Below are 19,640 nucleotides of genomic sequence, written 5' to 3'. Positions count from 1 at the left end.
GTTGTTTGTGTTTTTATAGTTTGTGGGCTTTTGTTTTGGGGGGGTTGGAGTTTTTTTGTTGTTTTTTTTGTTGTTGGTTTTTTGTTCCCTGTAGAAAGTCATAAGAAAAACAAGGTTGATTCATCCTTTTAAGATAAATCTGAGGTAGCTCTTAGTCATGTGAGTTTAGATGGTTGTCCCTTTGGAACCAACATCACTGATCCCACTTCATTGCTGGTCAGGTTGATTTCATTTTTTGTGCCAAGTTTTGTTGTTTGTTATTAAATTGCCAAATGTAGGTAACTTTATTTCTTCCGTGGAGCAACAGTTGAGCAGTTTGGGCTTAAACAAGGTGAGACTTTGATCTTCAAGTTACATTTCTCCTTCTATTTGCATTTTTGATACACTGTTCAGAAACCGCAGGTATTGTTTCTGTTTCTAGGGAAAGACAGCTTTTAGTGTAGAGTTTATTTTTGAAAGCTTAGTTTTTATTTAGATAGCAAAATATTGATTTTGATTTCTGTGTTCCTGTCAGATGTTCTCTTTCATCAAGATTTACTTGTTATTTGTATATCCATACTGTTAAGTGACTCCTAGCCTGGATATGCACCTTTGGATCCTATTTCATTTAATCTGTGTCTGTTCTAGAGGTCACAGTGGGAACACAAACTGGTACACAGGACCATAAAAGGTGTTGCTTACTTAATGTTTCTGAATGTTCATTTAGTAATATTTTTGTTTGCAAAAGGAGGAAGACATGAGGTGTGAACTTTATTGAGTGAAAGAGTTCTGTCATTTGGTTTCCTGCTGTAAATAATTTATATTTGAAGAAAGCTGGAAGAGCAAAGCAGAGGAGCTTATAACTTTGAGACTACCCAACTTCCTGTTGTAAAATTAGGTGAACTTTGCTTAGACTTGAGCATTGGGGTTTCAGACAGATTGACTAGCCACCAGGGATTCTCAGTATCCCTTTTTAATCCTGGATCGTCTCCCTTTTTACTATTATCATTACTTTTATTTATTATTTATATGCAGAAGAGGACATATTACAGGTGGTCCTATGTGGCTCAGAGAGAGAAATAAATCTGTGAGTCTTTTAATTGCTCATCTGCTTGGGTGGATGCAGTAGTCAAGTTTCCTTGTAGTTAAGCTTTTGCTCTGCATTAAGTATCTAGTAGAAATACCCAACCAAATTCTAGATTGTTAGACTGGTTGAAGCTTTGCAGTTGTAGGGTATTAGAGTCTTTGATACCAGCTTTGGCCATCATCACTCTTTTACAATGGTTCTGGTGGCAAACATGAAGCTGAAGGAGAGTGTGTTTTAGCACTGGACCTCCAAAACAACTTCTCATGATGTTTGTTTAAAACAACTATGTTACAAAAATTACATGGATAAATCTGCTTAGTAGCTGCCTGATGCACTAAGTTCATAACTGTCTGTGTACTACCAAAATCTCTTGGAGAAGACATACCTTTTACACATGGTTTTCTCAGGTAACCAGGAGCTTGGCTAATATATGGAGTGCATTAAAGAATCATTAAACAGTTAAAAAGCACTCTGAACTTGGAAAGATTTCCAGCATTTCGTGATATCATCTCTGCTCAAGACTCTTCAAATTGCACTATAGGAATGCCTTATGGTATTGGACCCTCTGACTCAAGGAATAGCTTCTAACAGTTTCCTGACTGAGAGTGCTTTGCCCGAGAACACTCATACATGGAAAACTGAGAGATGCTTTCTGGGGAGATATGAGAGAGGGATGTCTTAGACAAAGCTGATGTAGAAGGGGGACTGTACTCCATTTTTCTGTGTTCTGGATAAATGTTGGGAAAAGAAGCTCTTAGTTCTTGTATATTGCAGCAGAAGTACAGGTGGAAAAAGGCTTTGTTGAGATATTTAAGTCCTAATCAGGGAGATACTTTCTCAGGACTTTTAGCATTATATGGCAGTGGACACAGAGTCATGGCATTGCTTAAGTTGCAAAAGATATTTAAAATCCTTAAGTTGGACTATAAGCATGCCAATTTTATCACTGAATCCTGTTCCTAAGAACCATGGCATCACATCTTCTGAGCATGTTCAGGGGTACTTATTTTAAGCCTGACCTCTTCCAACCTCTTCCAAGTTGGAATGAGTGCAAAAGATAGTAAACAAAAGATTTATTATTGAATGTTTGTTCACTTAACATCCTACTCCTCTCTACCCCACACCCTGTGGTCTCTGACCTCAGTCACATCACTGCCCCATCCAGTAGAACAATGGTCCAGAAAACACCATTTTTCTAGGAAGATCAGCTCCCTCAGCCAGATCAGCTGCACAGAAGCTTGATCAGAACTAGTTGCAGGTTCAGAGGATGGAGAACACAGCTCTTGTTTTCTCAGAATGTCCAGGATGCTGGCTAGGCTCAAGGGCTAACAAGCACAAAAGCCCAAGTAACACCCTGGAGTAAAGTGCTGCTGAATAATAGAATCATGCACTCATTTTGTTTGGAAAGAACCACAATGAGCATCGAGTCCAACCATGAACCTCGCTGTGCCAAGTGCCCCAGTAAACCATGTCCCTAAATGGCCCCCCCAAACAGCTTTCATGTGCTGTACCTCCAGGCATGGTGATTGCAGTGTTTCCATGCACAGCCTGTCCCAAAGCTTGGCAAAACATTCAGTGAAAAGTTTTCCTTCCCAGCCAAGATGAACGTCCCCCAGCACAACCTGAGGCCCTTTGCTCTTGTGCTGTCACCTCTTCCCTGGAGGAAGAGAGCAGCCCCCACCTCACTACAAGCTCCCCCAGGGCAGCTCCAGAGAGTGGAGAGGCCCCTCTGAGCCTCCTTTGCTCCAGGCTGAACACCCACAGCTCCCTCAGCCATTCCTCATAAGCCTTGTGCTCCAGACCCTTCCCCAGCTTTGTGCCTCTCTCTGCACTTGCTCCAGCCCCTCAATCTCTTGTGCTGAGGGCCCCAAAACTGAAGGCTGGATTCCCGGCGCTGCCTCACCAGTGCTGGTCCAGGGGGACAAATCTCTGCCCTGGTCCTGCTGGCCACACCTCTGCTGATCCAAGGCAGGATGCCAGTGGCCTTTTTGCCCACCTGGGCACACGCTGGCTCATGTCCACGCACTTGTGGGCCGACACCCCCAGGCCCTTTTCTGCTGGGCAACTCTCCAGCCACTCTGCCCGGCCCAAGAAATGCTGCAGGGTTCAGCTTGGCCTTGTTGCACCTCATACCATCAACCTCTTCCATCAATCCAGCTTGTCCAGGGCCCTCTGGAGATCCTTCCTGCCATCCAGCACCGACTTGGTGTCACTGCAAAGTCTCTGAGGGGGCCATCCCCTCCTGCAGACCATTGACACAGGGGTTGGCCAGGACCAGCCCCAGGACTGAGCCCTGGGGACACCACTGGAGACTGGCTGCCAGCGGGATGCAAGTCCTGACCAAGCAGCCAGGTTTTACCTCAGTGAACAGTGCACTGCTCCAAGGCACACCAAGCACTTTCTCCCAGAGAATTCTGTAGGAAGCAGTGTCAAAGATTTTACTAAAATCCAGGTAGTCAACACCCACAGTCTGTTCCCCAAGCACTGGTTCTGGTTCCTGTGCGCTATCCTGTCAGGTCGTCATGCCTTTAATGTTTTGAGGCACAGAGATCAGCTCTGGATGTACTTTGAAGGGATGGGTGTTGCATAGACATAGAGGTGTGGAAATCAGAACATACATGGCATGATATTTGGCCAGTCTTCTCTGGATCAAGTGTGTTGCTGCTTCCTGTACTGAGCATCCAGGGCAAAGAATGAGTGGTATCTCCCAAATACCTTAGATCCTAACTTCTATTAAAACATGTAAGAATTTTTAAATTATTTCTTCTAATAAATCTTATTAATTTTTTTTCCAATCATTCAAAATTGAATTTAATCAAAAAACATTTTGATTCCAGCAGAACAGAACGGAGTGGTCATTAAATGCTTCTCTCTTAGTAGAGGCAAGATGAAATTCATAGCCCTTTCTTGTACATTTTCATAGCAGTTTTAACAAATAATGCATAATGCACATTATTTTGTATTGCACTCTAGTACACAATTTGCAAAATGCTAAATTGAATTCCAGTGTTAAGCTTCCACAGAACACCAACTTGTGTCAGTATTCATCCTTTCTTGATTAACATATTTTAATAGATATTTATTTTGTGCAACTTCTTCTGAAGCCGAAATTATTTTTATCTGCTGTGGTATTTTCTCCTGCCAACACAATGCTGAAGGTAATAGAGCCAGTGGATCCATCCATCCACCAAGGGGATGGCTTGCACCCATTCCAGATGCTGGTGCAGGGAAACTGAAGCATGCATTCTACAGTTAGATAAGACAGCTTAATTTATCCTATGGCTAGGACTGCACTCTGAGACTTAGGATTTGGTGTGAGGTGAGTAGGATCAGCTACTGTTATGGAAACCTGTTTCTCTGTAAATGTCCATGCTGTCCATGCTGTGTTATCTGAAAACACTAAGACATTTTTAAGAATTGGACTATGATCCACTTAACATAATCCTAAGGTAGGCCTAGTTAATTTTCTAGGCTTATTAAGAATCTAAATAAGTACACAAAATTTCAGAAAAATACTTAAATTACTGCAGTAGTAATGTAGTCCCTAGCTGTGACTGCACAGCAAGGAAACAGAACATCCCTGCATTGCTGTGTGCTTTAACTATAAACTTACACCATTGACAATTGCCAAGTTTGCCCCCCAAATGTCCACTCAGGGTAAAAAATGTGGAACCTGGCCATATATAGAGTGAGTGATGTGAATTTTGGAACTCACTGTTCATATGTTCCTCTGAGACTAACTTTCCCTGTTTATCATGTGCACATGCCCCTCATCTGCTCACCTCCTCCACAAATTACAGGGCAGTTACTGTAGTTCAGCACTTGTGGGTTATAATTCAAATTTGTGACTAATATTTCTAAGGAGTTTTTGCAGAATGTAATTCTTCAGTCAGATTTAGTGTTTTCAGTGTTACTTTCAGAAGATTTATTAATTGCTAAAGATGTGTTTTTAGTTTCAAGATTTTAATTAGTGAGTAGAAAAATGCTACACTGATAGTTGATTTTTTTGTTGTCTTTCAAATAAAGTAAAAATTGTGTGTTAACATTTTCTCTAGTGTCCTCAGAACCTTGATATGTTATTTTCCCAAGCTTCTTAAGAAAATTCTCTTCTTGTACACTATGAACAAAAAAAACCACTGGAATATTTTGTGAGGGTAACTATCACCCCCAGAGACTGATTTTGTGGTCATGTGACTGTTGAGCCCTTGGCTACAAGTTTGACTGGGGAAAGGTGTAGCTAAAAATTTTTAATTTTTAGAAGGTAGAACAAGCAGAGCAGTCTTGCCACAGCTGTCAAACTTCTTGGTTTGGAATCCAGACTAGCAAAGGCAAAGGAAGTTTCACCCACAGCTCTCTACAACAGCAGCCTGTATCATTGGTGGTGGGATGTCTGTAACTGTTCATTGGATGCTATTGCTATTTCACATAAACAATGTTCTCTCTGATAATATTTGTCATTATTTCCTCCCAAAAGTATAATCCAAATATAATATATTTATGACTTAAATCAGTTATTTGAAAATTTCAAAATGGAATCATGTGAGTTTAAGCTTTTTTGTTGTTCCAGAAGTGTAACAGGGTGAGATTTGAAGTCTGTATGCAAAAACCAGTGAGGGCTGGTGTAAATCTAACCTTGTGCTGCAGTCAGTCATGAAGAGAATCAATCAGGGTGACTTCCATGTGTAAGTTAAATGGAGTTATTTTCTATTGTGTACTAATGAGATTAAGTGACTAGATCACTGCTCTAAAGTCTACAGCTCATGGGAATGAAAATCAAGGCTACCGATGTTTACTTTTGTCACTTACTAATTGGCTGAATTTAGGTGAGGTTTGTTACTGTGAAAAATCTCAGGAAGACTAGAGATAGAGTGTTATCTGGAGAGAAGCATAATAACAAATCTCTGGCATAGATTTATTTTTAATATTTTTTTTTGAAAACTTCAAAGCTTGTACTCTTCATTGAATGGCAGTCCCCGAGAAAGGATGATATAAAATCTGATTTAGAAGTTTAGCATCTCCTTCTTAGATACCTGAAATAAAGAAGAGTTCTCCAAACCATTCCTCTCCTGAAGTATGACTGATGTGTGCAGAATTGTTTTGAGTATCTGATATCTTTCTGATTCATTTGGATGTTTGTTTTCCTGTGCTTCTTCTTCATTTGGCTAAAACATGTTATTATGTCAGTGAAGGCTTATGTGTGGAGGCAGAAGATTCTGACCTTGGCAGATTTTGTGTCACTAGTGTTTTTTCAGCATTTTTGTGAGGAAGTATTCAGAACTGGCTTGTAGCTGCATGAAGAGGGAGACAATGATTTCTTTTGTGAGCAAGGTGAGATGGCAGTTCAGAGTTGGCCATAGGTACTAGTGGATAACTTGGTGTCCTTTTTTTTCATGAAGCTTCTCTGGCTACAAGAGCAGGCAATGCCACCCAGTTGTCATACAAAGGAGCATGCTTTTTACAGGCTTTGTAGATGCAATTTGGAGAGGCTCTGCAATTGATGCTTTTGTTCACCCTTTTCTGGAATGGTAGCAACAAAGCAAAGAAATTATTCCCTCCTTTTAAGTAAACCCACCGAGAAGTATTTCTGTCATGGTTCTGATATTGGCCAGAATAAGGGACATTGAATGACACCTGATCTCAGAGCCAGAAGTAAATTACTACATTTGAAAGGCCTGTGTGCAACATGTAAATGTTTTGGTTTCCTTTAAATTGGTAAAGTTAGAACAGTGAAAGATCTCGGAGAAAAGCAGTTGCCACTGCATCACTGCTTTATTGGCTTGAAAGCAAATGACCATAAATAAATGCTCCAGCAAGAACAGATATTTTGATCTACATCTCTTTTTTTTATTGCAAAACAATAGTTACAGAAATTTCAGAAAGTTCTACTGTAGTAATTGCCAACGTCTGCTTTTATTACGCATCTAAACACAGTCTAAAAGTGCATTGTGAATCCAGTAGACCTTTGGAAAGGACCATTTTCCTTAGTTATGTACATTTAGACAAATGATACTTGAAAAGCTTTGTATTAGTAGGAGTTTGTTTAAAATAACATTTTAGTAATTTTTATCCCTTTATAAATGATTGTTACACACTTACAAATGATAGCCCAAATAATAAATGATTAAATAGCTATTAGTATAGAATATTGCAAACACTGTTCCAGACAGCAGCAGCAGCAAATAGACTCTCGTCATGTACAACAACTGCAGTGGTGGAAAAAAGATATAACTTTAATACAATTTACTCTTGTGCAGGCATAAAACTGTATTTCACATCCAATTTCCTCTTCTGTCCCTTCCCCCTCCCTCCCAGATATTAAAATAAACAAGAGTTATCACTTCCCTGCAGCAGAAACAGCAGCAATTTAATAATCAAATGTTTTTACCTAACAGCCTTTTGAAATAAGTATTGTGTGGCTCTGTGAATGATCTGAAAGCATACAGCAAAAATTAAAAGGTCAAAGACTGTTTCACAACCAGACTGGCTCAATGGCTCCATCATTAGACTTCCAACTTGAAGATGATATAGTGTATCCCATGCCATGACTCAAAGTTAATATTGAGTTAGAAATGCAAAATAAATCCATCTCCTGACAGAAGTGAGAATGCACCACTGAAATCAGTGGATTTTTTCTGTAGATTTGCACTACTGTGGGTAAAACCATAAATGTAATCAATCCTGGAGAAGAGAAGCCTGTGGGACCTGTAGCATTCACTGTATGACTGGGTATAAAGCAGGGTGCAGAAACAAAGTTCCTCTGCATCCAGTATTACTGCTCCTATGCCAACATGTAGCAAGGACAGTGAATGTGAAGGGTTTTACTAGGTAAGCAGACACCCTCCAATGCCTCACTTGTCCCAGTTTGGACTGTGATTTTATCTTAGGTGGTTGAAGGGAAACTTCATGATAGGAATCTTACCCATTTTTTTTAAAGATGATGATCTATACCTAGTATCTCACAACAGAACTAAAAATGTGGTCTTTGTTGAACTAATTATATGTATTTGTGCAAAAATGCAAATATGTTATAATTTTTAAGCAGGGGAAAACATCACAACTACTTAAGCATTCCAAGGGAAATCCAGGAAAAACCAGCTCACACTTTCCCTTCGGGCCATTATCAGATCCTTTTCAACGTTTAACCTGAGCAACATAACAAGACATTCATGCTTGTCTTGAAAACCTGCACCATGACTTTACAGAGCATTTTGTTTCGCTGGCTCACTCTAAAACCTTTGATAACTTCTGCTCTCAGGACAGATACTGGCTTGCACCCACTGCAGTCATTGGACTAAGGCTGTGTGCTGCTACCAGCACTTGTTTTTTTGAGCAGTTATTCATGTAGTTGCATTTTCCATGCACTGACGGTTTCTAAGAAACAAATCATTTTCTTCTCATACAAAAAATATACCTAACTAAGATATTTATCCCCTGACAAAAGGCTATCCTTTCCGCAAAAGGTACAAATCAGTTTCATTGTTTTTTGTTTTTTTTTTTTACCAAAAAATCTATAAATGGAAAATAAAAAAAAAAAAAAAGAAAAAAAAGAGAAGGTAATCTATGTCTGGAACCCAGAGGGATTTCCGTACGTATATGAATGGATGTTTTGGTTTTTCATTATATTTTCAAATTATCCCCTCACTGCCATTTGTTAACTGGCACTTGTGCTAAGAAAATAGTGTAGCACCTGATCTCTTCCAAAAAAAGAGAGAGCCAAATGTCTGAGCACTGCTGTAGGTTCGCATTTTGAGTATTCAAATTTCATAAAATACAATTGTCTTTTAAAAATAATAAAAAAATTACTTACTTTGCTAAAGATCAAAAATAATGGAAAGAATGTAAACATCCAAAAGTTTGAATTCATTCCTAACTGGATTCATCTTTACAGGCAGGCAATAGCAAAATGTTAAGTCTCCTAGCAGTCCAAAGAAACTCATGGAACAATGCATGCATTTTCTTTGACACAAAAAAAGACTGGACTGTAAGGAACAGAAACTACTTCAGTCATATCACACTGTTATTGTGAAAGAATAATGTGCTATAATACAATACCTAAGACAAGTGTATACCCCAACTGTAGAATAGAATCACTGAAACTGGAAACAACAAAATGGATTACTATAGGAAAATATTTATAAAATACTGCACACTGCTTCCTCAGTCAACCAGCATATGTAAACAAACAGCTAAGCTCAGTTGAGTTTTAAAATATTATTAAAGTTCATTTATCTTATAATCTTTTGCATAACATGCCAGTTCATCTTTCACACCATCACAACTCGTCTGTCACAGCCCACAGTGGCTCATTAGAGGTTTATACATCAGCTCATACAGACATTTTAAGTGAAGCTATACAAAGAAATGCGTGAAACATACCAAACTTACACACTGTGACCAGAAATGCATATTCCATATGTAAGCTAATAATTGGATAGTGGAACTTAATGTTTGATGCAGCATGTGCTATTTTATTGAAAGTTACAGATATACAAACAAGACCATGTAATGAGATATTAAAACTGTCCTGTAACGTTCACTAATATTACCACATGTCACAACTATATATGTGTCTAGTTCATAAGATATCCTTTGATACAGAATACATCATATGGCACATGCTATAGCTACATGATGATGGATGATGAGGCTTCTATCTCATTAAATGGTCATAATATCGAGAATGGGAAGTCTGGTCCCATTGCAATAAGTGGGAGTTTTATCATCAAATTCAAAAAGGAGCAGTTTGATGCCATGTGCAAAAACCAGGTGAAAATAAGACAATCTAACATCCATCATAATATATTCTACAGACACCACATTGTAGAATAAATGGGAAACATTCAGGAAAAATAGTGTTCTGACATCTTGCAATCACACTTTTAACATCTGAATTTACATGTTATATATAATGGCAAAATTTAAGAGGTAAGTAAAGTGTTCTGCTTCATTTTACCTGGAATGTGTGCTCCAGATCAATAAGGTGCTGTATCCTAAACATTTATACAGCTTCTGGGCTTGGCAAATTTCTTAACCCTGACAAACTAACCAATGGAATCTACCCCAGAGGAGAAGCCTATGCCTTGAACTAATTCACTAAGCACTGGTGAGGAATTTCTAATGAATCTGAGATTCCTCTTGAGTAGACCAGTAATACAATGAAGATGAAAGAGTCCACAACAGTTTTAGCAGACATTCATAAAAGTAACAAAGAAAATGAAGTAAGAATATCCCCCTCTTCTCTCCATAGATAAGATAGATTTGGAGAAGCCTTCGGAAAAGGCTGCTAACTAAAGGTTGGCACATTTGAAGCATGTTGTTAAATACAAGTTCCTTTGCCCTTGGGCATTTTGCTCAACAATCAGCCTGCCAAAAGCATGCTTCATAATGCACAGAAAGGTTTCTGACCTTTCTTGGTATCGCCATGTGACTGTAATGATGCACATGGGCTGCAAGGCAATTGCATAAGCATTGTGTCTTGGTAGAGCTTAGTTCACTGAAAGCCTGATCAAACAGAAGAAAACAAGGAACACGTTGGTGCAGGAAGTGAAATACATTGTTCTTAACATCCCCTTGCTGCATTTCCTTGTTTCCTGAACTTTCCAACGCAGTGACTTGTTAACTAAATGTTTTCACCTTCTTTGCCTCTTTTCTTGAGGCTGATGATTATTCTTCTGTCTGGATTAATTGCCTCTTGGACTTAACTCTCAGATTGTGAGTGCTGTGAATCTCCTAGGGTGAGGACTCAGTGAGAAACATCAGCTTGTATTCTCAAAGCTTCCTTTGAAAGATAATTCACATTTAAATAATGTGAAATATGTACCCCACTCACAAATGTTCATTTTTGATAACAAAAATGAGCTGGTTCTACACAGATGTTGGTAACCGTTGAGATATTTTAACTTTTAATAGCACTAGTGTCAACTTTTTAAAAGCTTACAAGTTGTGCCGCCATAAAGGAATGTGAATTGTTTTTCCAATAGCAGTTTATGCTTCTCCACCCTTTTCCAGTCTTCTGTATACCCTTCCACCTGTGACCACTGGACACTGTCTCATGAGAAGTCTGAAACTCCGGTTGACAATGTGGACCCTTGGAACGTGTGTGGAATCAGTGGAGTTACAAAACCCGTAACTGCCCTACCGTTCAGACACACTTTCTCCTACTAGAAGTGCTCAATGTCTGATAGGCTAATGAACGGTGGATGCCTACTCACAACTGATGGCTTTTGCTGTTTACAAACACTTGCAGTTTCACTTTGGTTCTTTTACTTACCTTAGAAGCATATAGAAATTCTAGTGTTTTCCAGTCCTCTGCCAAAAATATTTTCCTTTAAGCAGCTTCAGTCTAATTACATGAATCTGGATTCAGACCTCTTGATAAATCCTGTATAATTTAAAAAGTCCAAATACAGCTATGTTCACATGAAAAAAAAAAGTGTACATTTTTAGGTGGGGGAATGATGTGAAGAATCGGCAGCTCATATTAATGCAGCTAGTAGCAGCATGGTGGATAAATCTCCCCAGTTTATATATATAATTAAACTGAGCAGTGAGAACTGGACACTATTACTACACTCTTCTCTGATCATCCAATTCTTATTGTTTCATCACATCCTTTGATTTAGTGAGACAACATATTGATGACAAATGTGGTAAAAAAATAAATATATACTATTCCACTTAATTACATTCATCCTGAGCTTGCTCACCTGTGCTAGAATCTAGAATGCCTGTTTTATACAGGAAATCACCTGATATTTTAACATAAATTCTTCTTCCATTTAAGTTGCAGTAAAAAAGGCATTTCTTTTCCCTTTCCGCTCTTGAAAATATAAACTTTCTGTGGCACTAGAAGTTGATACAAAAGGAGACAAGTGAACATTTATAGTTGTTATTGTGTTCATCTTTCTTCATTTCCACCAGTGTGGGATGCAAGGGACTTGGGAGACTTTAGGTTTGTTTGCTGCCAGTTCCTACAGAAATAACAAATGCTTTTCACCAGTCATCACAATGGTGACATAGAAGAAAAAGAAGTTGTGATTGAAGTTTGGAATATCTAATTTGTACATCTCTTTTTTGCCAGTTAATTCCTGCATCTTAAAAACTTGGATAATGATAAAAGGTCTTAGGATGCCCTCTAATAAAAGGCAGACATCTTGACCTATTTATTTATCTCTTCTGACTTCATTAAGGGGGCTTGTTATTCCTCTTGTTTACTGAAGGTTTTGTAAAGCTTTCATCCCTCCCTTTTTTTTTTTTAAGTGCAAACGTCAACTGGGTCAAGATGCAGTACCTCAGTGGTGATACTGAGATTGAAAATGTACTCCCTTGACCATGGCTAATGCCGATTGGACTTGACACGGGGTGATGTGAGGGCTTTTGTAAAATTCTGCTAGGAAAAACAGATTGAAGGGCAGATGACCCTTAGACTGCTGGTGAGCTTTGAATAAGCCTAGCTGTGCTTGCTTTCAAAGCTGCAGAAGGCTCCTGTTCTTGACAGTCTCCTCATGGACAGGTTGTCCCCTTTGCTCTCTGGCCTTGAGGACTTACTCCTCTCCAAGGGGTTCTGCGGGCCTGCTGTGTTCCGCTGTCTGTCAAGTTTGTCACTGATGGAGTAGCTCTTTCGTGTGTGCTGTGCATACAACACATTGGACTCCTCTGCAGAGTAGCTGTTGGCTCGCTCTATTTTTGGGAGTGGGATGCTGTTGGGCAGAGTTGTTGGAGCACTGCTGTCTTGAGGAGATAAGGGGGTTCCCTTCTTGTCTTTGACCTCAACATCCTCATGATCAGAGCTTGGGTGGGTTAGTTCAGCTTCTCTCTCTGGGTGACAGCATCCCAAGTCTTCCACTTTGCCCCTGAGACTTCCAGGGAAACTGGCCCTCTCCGCAATGGCTTGGGGAGCACTCACACACCTCGTGTCTATGCAATCCGTAATGCTTGTGTACTCTGCTGTTTTGACTGGAACGCCAAGGCTGCTGAAGTAGCTTCGAGAAGGAGAGAACATGAAGCTGTGAGATTTCACAATTGGCGTTTCCTCCAGAATAAATGGAGTTGTAGCCAGGTAACGGCTGCTTTTAGATCGCTCTAAAGCATGATACAAGGGAGGGTCTGAATCCCATGGGATTTGGCAGTCTGTGATTTGTGAATAGTCTGAAGAAAATGCTCTTGTTTCTATTCCAGAAGTTTCCTCATAATCAAGACTCCTGCCAGAGATCTTTTCACCAGCTGTACTGCTGATGTATGCAGTATTAGTTAAAAGAGAAGAGGCTATGTGAGCTGGCAGAGCTGCATCTTCAGGACCAAGAATATTTATGGAGCTCTCAAGAGGTTCTGTGTCAGAATGCATCTCATCCATGGCAGAAACGTAGATGTCTATACAAGATGAAGGTCTTCTGGAGTCTGGGGCGATTGACAAAGTGCTGGTAGGGGGCAAGGGAGCCTTTCCTTCTTTTGCTATTGAGTGGGAACTGATTGCCCGATGCAGGCTAGGAGATCTCTCCTTAAAAATGCTTTCCAACTTTTCCAGCCCACACTTGTCCTTTATGTTTGTTGCATAGAAGGAGTGGCTTCGCATGCGGGGTGTGATTGTAGGTGACGTTGGGGACATGGACTCCTCTCCTGTGGGATCAAAGCTCTCTTGAAGCTTGTAGGCATTTCCTTCCTGACTGTTGAAGCTACTCTGCCTCACAATATAGGCTGCATCAGTACAGTCAGATGAGGTCCTGGATCGTATCTTAGTCGTCTCACCTCTCTCAATGCCAGTCATTTTTTCCAAGGCAGTCACCATCCGTCCCATCATGTCTTCCAGCTGAGCTAGCCTGATGTCAACGGTCTGCAGAGAGGCCTTCATGCAGTGCTCTCTCTCATTTACTTCTTCCAGTCGCATGGCCATGTTCTCCACCCTTTAGAAAGAAAGGAATTAAAGAGGTAAATTTCTACAAAGCAGTGATGTTCAGCTAATAGCTCACCAAACCAGTTGGAAACAAATACGTCTCAAACACCAAAGGCAATGTATGCCACCTCAGCTGCTTCAAAATCCTGCTAAAAGGGGGTTTTGAAAAAAAAAAATAAAAATACTACGCACTGAGGGAACTGCTCCACTGGGTTAAACCAGGAGCATCAGCTGTGTAAGGCAGAGGGAGGTTTGGGTGTCCCTTATTCCAGAGATAGGAGAATTATTATATAAATGTTACTATTAATCACTCCTTCTTTGCTTCCAAAGCTTCTAATTAGGTTATTATGAATGAATAACACTTATAGCAGAACTCTTATAGCAGATGCCACATGATGTTGTCCCCAGTTGTGCCACAGGCAGGACCATCACAGTTAAATGCAGAGCTAAATGAAGCAAAGAAAGCAGGCAATGTGCCACAGAAGATAGGCATTTTTATATTTTTTTTTCCTGGTGTTTGCACCACCTAGTCCTATGTAGATCTAAGGAGATAGTTTCTTTTTTCTCTGGTTAATTTTTAACTCAGATTTGTAGAAAAAATATATCAGCTATTTTGTTGAATATATAGTATCGAGCTAAATATTCTTGAAAACTGCAAGGAGGAGAAACACTGATAAAGCCAAATGCAGCTTGCAACTGTACATGCATTAAGATTGCTCCATTACTGTGATTGTGCTTTGGGTAGTCTGCATTCATAGCTTAAGGATTGAAATGGTGTATTTTAAAGCTAGTTTTCAGCTGCTATCATAATATATAAATAAAAAGACTAAAATATTAATAGACAGTAATTGAAAGTAGGATTCAATTTTTTAATTAATCGTATTTTAAATTTAATTTAATTTAAACTTTAGTATGTCTTTTCTAGACCATTGATCTATCACATTTTAAAACATTTTTAAATTTTAGGGAATTGTTTAAGACTTGTGCCGTTGGCTTCTAACCACTTCACTTTTCTGACTTCTGAGCTTCTTCTGGATTTATAGAGTCTGAAAATTTTGCATGATGAAATTGCCTGTAGCACATAAGAAACTTCTAGATTATTTTCTTTGTTTGCAATCCCTATGACAGACTGGGACTTCCACTTTCCATTGAAGAAGTACTAAAGGCAACAAGTTTATGTAGTTCTCTTTGTGTGACAGATTATAATTCTAGTTTTCCCCATTGCTGTAGACATTGAAAAACAATCAGATAGGCAAAAGATAACAAATGGCACAATTTCCACACTCTTTTTCATCACAGGTCCCTTACTCTCTTCCAGTTAGTGCAATTTATCCTCAAATATTACTAGGCACACTTCCATAGTTAATAGGCACACAAAGCTTTGCCAGGATTTCTGATGAGGTAAGTATTATCCTCTACTACTGCTAGCTATTTATTCAAGAGGACAAGTGATTTGGAGCTGACAACACTATAACCACCTATTTCACAGAAGGGAAAATTTTAGCAAAGAAGAGAATATTGGACAGCCTTAATGCCTTGTTACCTAATGCTCAGAACTTCTGAAGTCTGACTACCTTGTGGTGATGAGCAGCACAACCTGCCACAGAGGAGAGGACAGGGAGGAGTGTGACTCAGCTCCCTAAAGCAAGTCTCACATTCATGGGAAATACAGGCTTTTCCTGTGGAGTCTGTGAGTTTTGAAGGCACAAGAACAAATTAAATGTGCAGCAACAACAGTATTGCTAGCATCAATCTTCAATAGACAAATGATCAAGTAATCACTGCTAAGAAATGAACTGGTATCTTCAAGGAATCTCATTCTACTCATTATCATTTAGGCACCAGTCTGTTTCTAGTTCTACCAGCTTCTCCAACAAAACAGATTAATGTTAATCCAAGTACAGGATGTAATTCCACAGTGAGAGCAGTTTATATGGGAAGCAGTTGAATTTTCACTCATGTGAACTGCTATTTTATAAAAGTAATTATACATTTGAAACATTTATTAGCCAATAATTGAGTCCTTCACACCACATTCACATTCTGTAACAACTGCTCCAAGATGATCACAGTTTTAGGGCTGTCAGACATGTGGAAAAAATTTACTGGATTTCACTGGACAACTACAGCTCAGATTACATCCCACAAAAAACCTTTCACCCCAGCAACAGTTACCAAGAATTGGAGTGAATTTATAACATTCTTTATAGCTAACTGGATAATCTGGTCGTGGTCTTGCTGTTTTGTTGTTGTTCTTGCTATTGTTTCGGTTTGATTTGCTTTTTCTTTCCTGCTTTGACAACTGTACACAAGTGAAATAATTTCTTATACAAACATAACAGTTGGTTTATGAGAGGATCTGTCCATAGTGAGGTAAGTTTTGTGTCTTGCATTCATGTGAGGGCTATGCAATGCTACTGAACATGACTAATGCACCCCAAAGAGAACCTGGAATAATACCTCGCTGGTAGGTGTTCATGTATCTGTTCTGCCTTCCCTGAATGTGATCTAGCAGCTACTGTCAGTGGCACAGAGCGTCAGACAAGGCAAATAGAGACTTTTGAGCTACGTGGTCTGTTGGTTGCTATGGAACTGATGACAAATGTGATTGCATTGATAGTTGAAAATTTATAGAGAAATGTAGCAAGATAAGCACAGAGCAGTCTGGGTTTGGAAACCAGGGGTAACCAGAGACGTGGATAGGTAACTGAAAGATACATACATGTGTTTACACTTCATGAGCCCTGACTGTGGAATTTTATTCACAAAACAAAAGCTGGAAAGATCATGGTCTCCTCCAACCCCAAAGATATTAGCTTAGTCATCCTTAGTTATATAGCTTGCATATGGCTACTCCAGAATGTTTAACAAATATTTATTCTATTAGTGATATTCTCTTGTACTAATTTGATGTTCAGTTCTGTAATCATTCATCATACAGAACAACACCAGGTTCTAGGAGTGACCCTATTAGAAACATGATAAAATCACATCGACTGAACACTGTGGACATAGGAGGATATGGTCTGGAGAAATACAGCCATAAACTGGTCCTTAAAATGTTTTAATAAGTGAATTTTTCTATTTTACCATATTCTTGGGAAAATACTCTTGCACACAGTGAAAAGACAGCCTGACCTATACTTCCTTTAGGAATAGTTTTGAATTAAAGCACAATTTTAAAATAAGAATGCCCAAGTTTTGTTTAGGATTTTTTTTTTTCCTCCGTGTGTATTCAGGAACAAGTATAAACCTTTTAGCAGGTCTCACAATATCCATCAATGATGCTCTCTTTGCACCTCTGCTTTTCACTGCAGCAAGACTTATTCAAAGTATTAGAAAGTGCCAAACCATGCTAACAGAATGAGAAAAACAGGAGGCTACATGTAAAACAAGCATCGAGGTGTGCTGCTGAAGCTCAAAAATTTCTAATAGTGAAGCAAATGTGGACTTTACCAGGACAATATTCAGTAATGAGGTCAGAATTCAGAACCTGGCAAGGATTTTATATTACTTGCAATAAGACTTTTTAATTATGGTTTGGGAGATGATGACTTTTGCTGGCATTAATTTTGGTTTATTTATTTTTAACCTTTGCACGTTAGTTCATCAATAATTTATTTAAAATAATTCTTTAATGGGAGTAAGGCACTCTTCTCAGAAGTAGACCTCTTAATTACATGCTAAAATTAGGTTCACAAGCCTCTTTGTTGACCTAGATCCATTTCTAACACATCATTCATACTTCAAAATCCTTTTCAACAGCCACAAAGACCGTTGACATGAAAGTCACTTACGGACATACCACGGAGCTTGTGGTAGGTGATTGCGGAATGGTTTTATTTAAATAAAAAATAGACAGCAGTTCCCAAGCATGTAACAGGGTACTTTGCCTGACATCTTTTGGTAAAGCAGTGATGATGCAAGCAGCCAGACAGTTTTCCAGGGTGCAGAGATTTTTCCTGGCTAAGGAAGTTGGGTTGTCATGGCTGCATGAGCTTAAGACCACTTAGGCTACTGGAGCCTAAGACCACTTAACCCTTTATGACCACAGAGAAATGCCACCAGAATCACAGACCTTTCCTGCTGTCTATTTCATGTGTGGGTGGATCTGGTAGGGTCAGTCCTTTGTACCAACATAATACTATTTCTGTGCGCTTCAGCCTGACAGCTCTGAAATCAAGATAATAGCTATGTCATCACCGACATGGATGCTGTACATATAATTGCACTGCAGATTATAAAGTGCTGTACTAATGGATACCAGAGAGTACCAAAGATGACATAATAATATCTGCTCTAACCAGCTTATCTGCTTTTCAAATACTGTTATGATGTGACCCTGCTCCTTTTTAAATCAGCACGAGGTTTTGCACAGATATGAAAGAGCTGAAACCTGCTCACATGGAACAAATTTTTACTAAAGTGATTATTTCAGTGGCTTCATGCCAGATCAAGAAAAATAGTGGTCTTCTTTGATCATATTACACCCATCTTTGTAGTGGTCAAGATGTAATACACTGATTAGAAAGGAAGATTCTCCACAAAATGTCGTGATTCTTCCACTGCAGTGAAGTGAATTTGTCCAACTTAGCTTTCCTCACAGGTCTCCAGGAGTTTCACCATGCATGCTCTGATAAATGCATTCAATGGAAACACCTTACAGCCTTGTACTGCTTTATATTTTCCCAGTCAGTCCATAATTTACATCGGATATGTTCCAGTAACCTGATGCTACTTCCACAGGCTTGTGTAAGATCCCAGCTAGTGGGCTACTGTAGCAGAGCATCTCACCCTCCACAAGAGTTTATCTGTTTGTTAGCCAGTCAGATAACTCAAACAGGACAAACTGTCTTGTATATCATGGTGTATTATCTTGTATAATCACTGAGTGATTTTGGTGCCATGGTCACTGGTCTGGCATCTCCCAACTGCCCATAAAATTCTTACTGTTGAAGTGAGATCTGGCAAGATAGGCTGAATTTCTGACTGACAGCCACTCACTTTACAACTAAAGAAGCCACACAAAACCTTCACCAAGTAGAAATCTTGTATGCATTTTCCTGGAAATGTGTGGAGTTTTTCCTGTTAGTAGGAACCTACTTTGTGGTTATTCCTCAGGGGTTAAGTGAATGTATTTGTGTCCATTATCATCATTTTGGTGTTAAGTTACATTCGACTCCTAATCAATACTGTTTCTTTTGCTAGCTTTAATATAGGTACTTTGATACAGTGCACAGTTTCATGCTGTAATCTACTAGTAGTGTTTTAATTATATAATGTGGAGTAACTAATTCTGATTAAGATTTTTCATCTATTATCTTTTGTCTGTTTAATAAATAATTATTTTTTATGTAAATATATCTGATTTGCCATCATTAGAACTTGCCAGGCAAAGTGATTCCTTAAATTTAAACTCTTGCCAAAATCTGAGGCTAAGGAAGGACTGACCTTCATTTAGATCCCTTTCTGTGAAGGAGTTTAAATACACAGTGGAGTTCTTTCTTCCCATCAGAGTCAGAAGTCAGAAAAAGCAGGGCTTCTTTAATAAGCTTTGTCTATAGTTCCCACTCTCCCAGCAACAGCTACTCCTCTGAGTTGCTTAGAACTTGAAGTTAAGGAAAGACAAATATCAAATGTTGCTCTATGCTTTCAGTTTCTGAATGTGAAGTGATCAAGTAAAGG

The 19,640-nt window shown here is 39.0% G+C and overlaps 1 protein-coding gene across 5 annotated transcripts in view; it reads right to left on the bottom strand.

The window, feature by feature from the left end:
* Positions 1–6,888: 6,888 nt before the first annotated feature.
* The window catches only part of TRPM3 (transient receptor potential cation channel subfamily M member 3), a 305,059-nt gene continuing 292,307 nt past the window's right edge, over positions 6,889–19,640 (bottom strand). For all 5 annotated transcript variants that reach the window (XM_086867037.1, XM_086867036.1, XM_023944693.2 and 2 more), the window contains one exon: positions 6,889–13,965. In XM_086867037.1, coding sequence (XP_086723163.1) covers positions 12,516–13,965 — 1,450 coding nt within the window. In that variant the 3' untranslated portion in view covers positions 6,889–12,515. The remainder of the gene's footprint in view (positions 13,966–19,640) is intronic.

The sequence above is a fragment of the Cyanistes caeruleus genome, chromosome Z (assembly GCF_971803275.1).
Source record: "Cyanistes caeruleus chromosome Z, bCyaCae1.hap1.1, whole genome shotgun sequence".
NCBI classification, from domain to species: domain Eukaryota; kingdom Metazoa; phylum Chordata; class Aves; order Passeriformes; family Paridae; genus Cyanistes; species Cyanistes caeruleus.
Note: the sequence above shows the minus strand (reverse complement) of the source record. Positions and strands in the feature narration are given on the sequence as shown.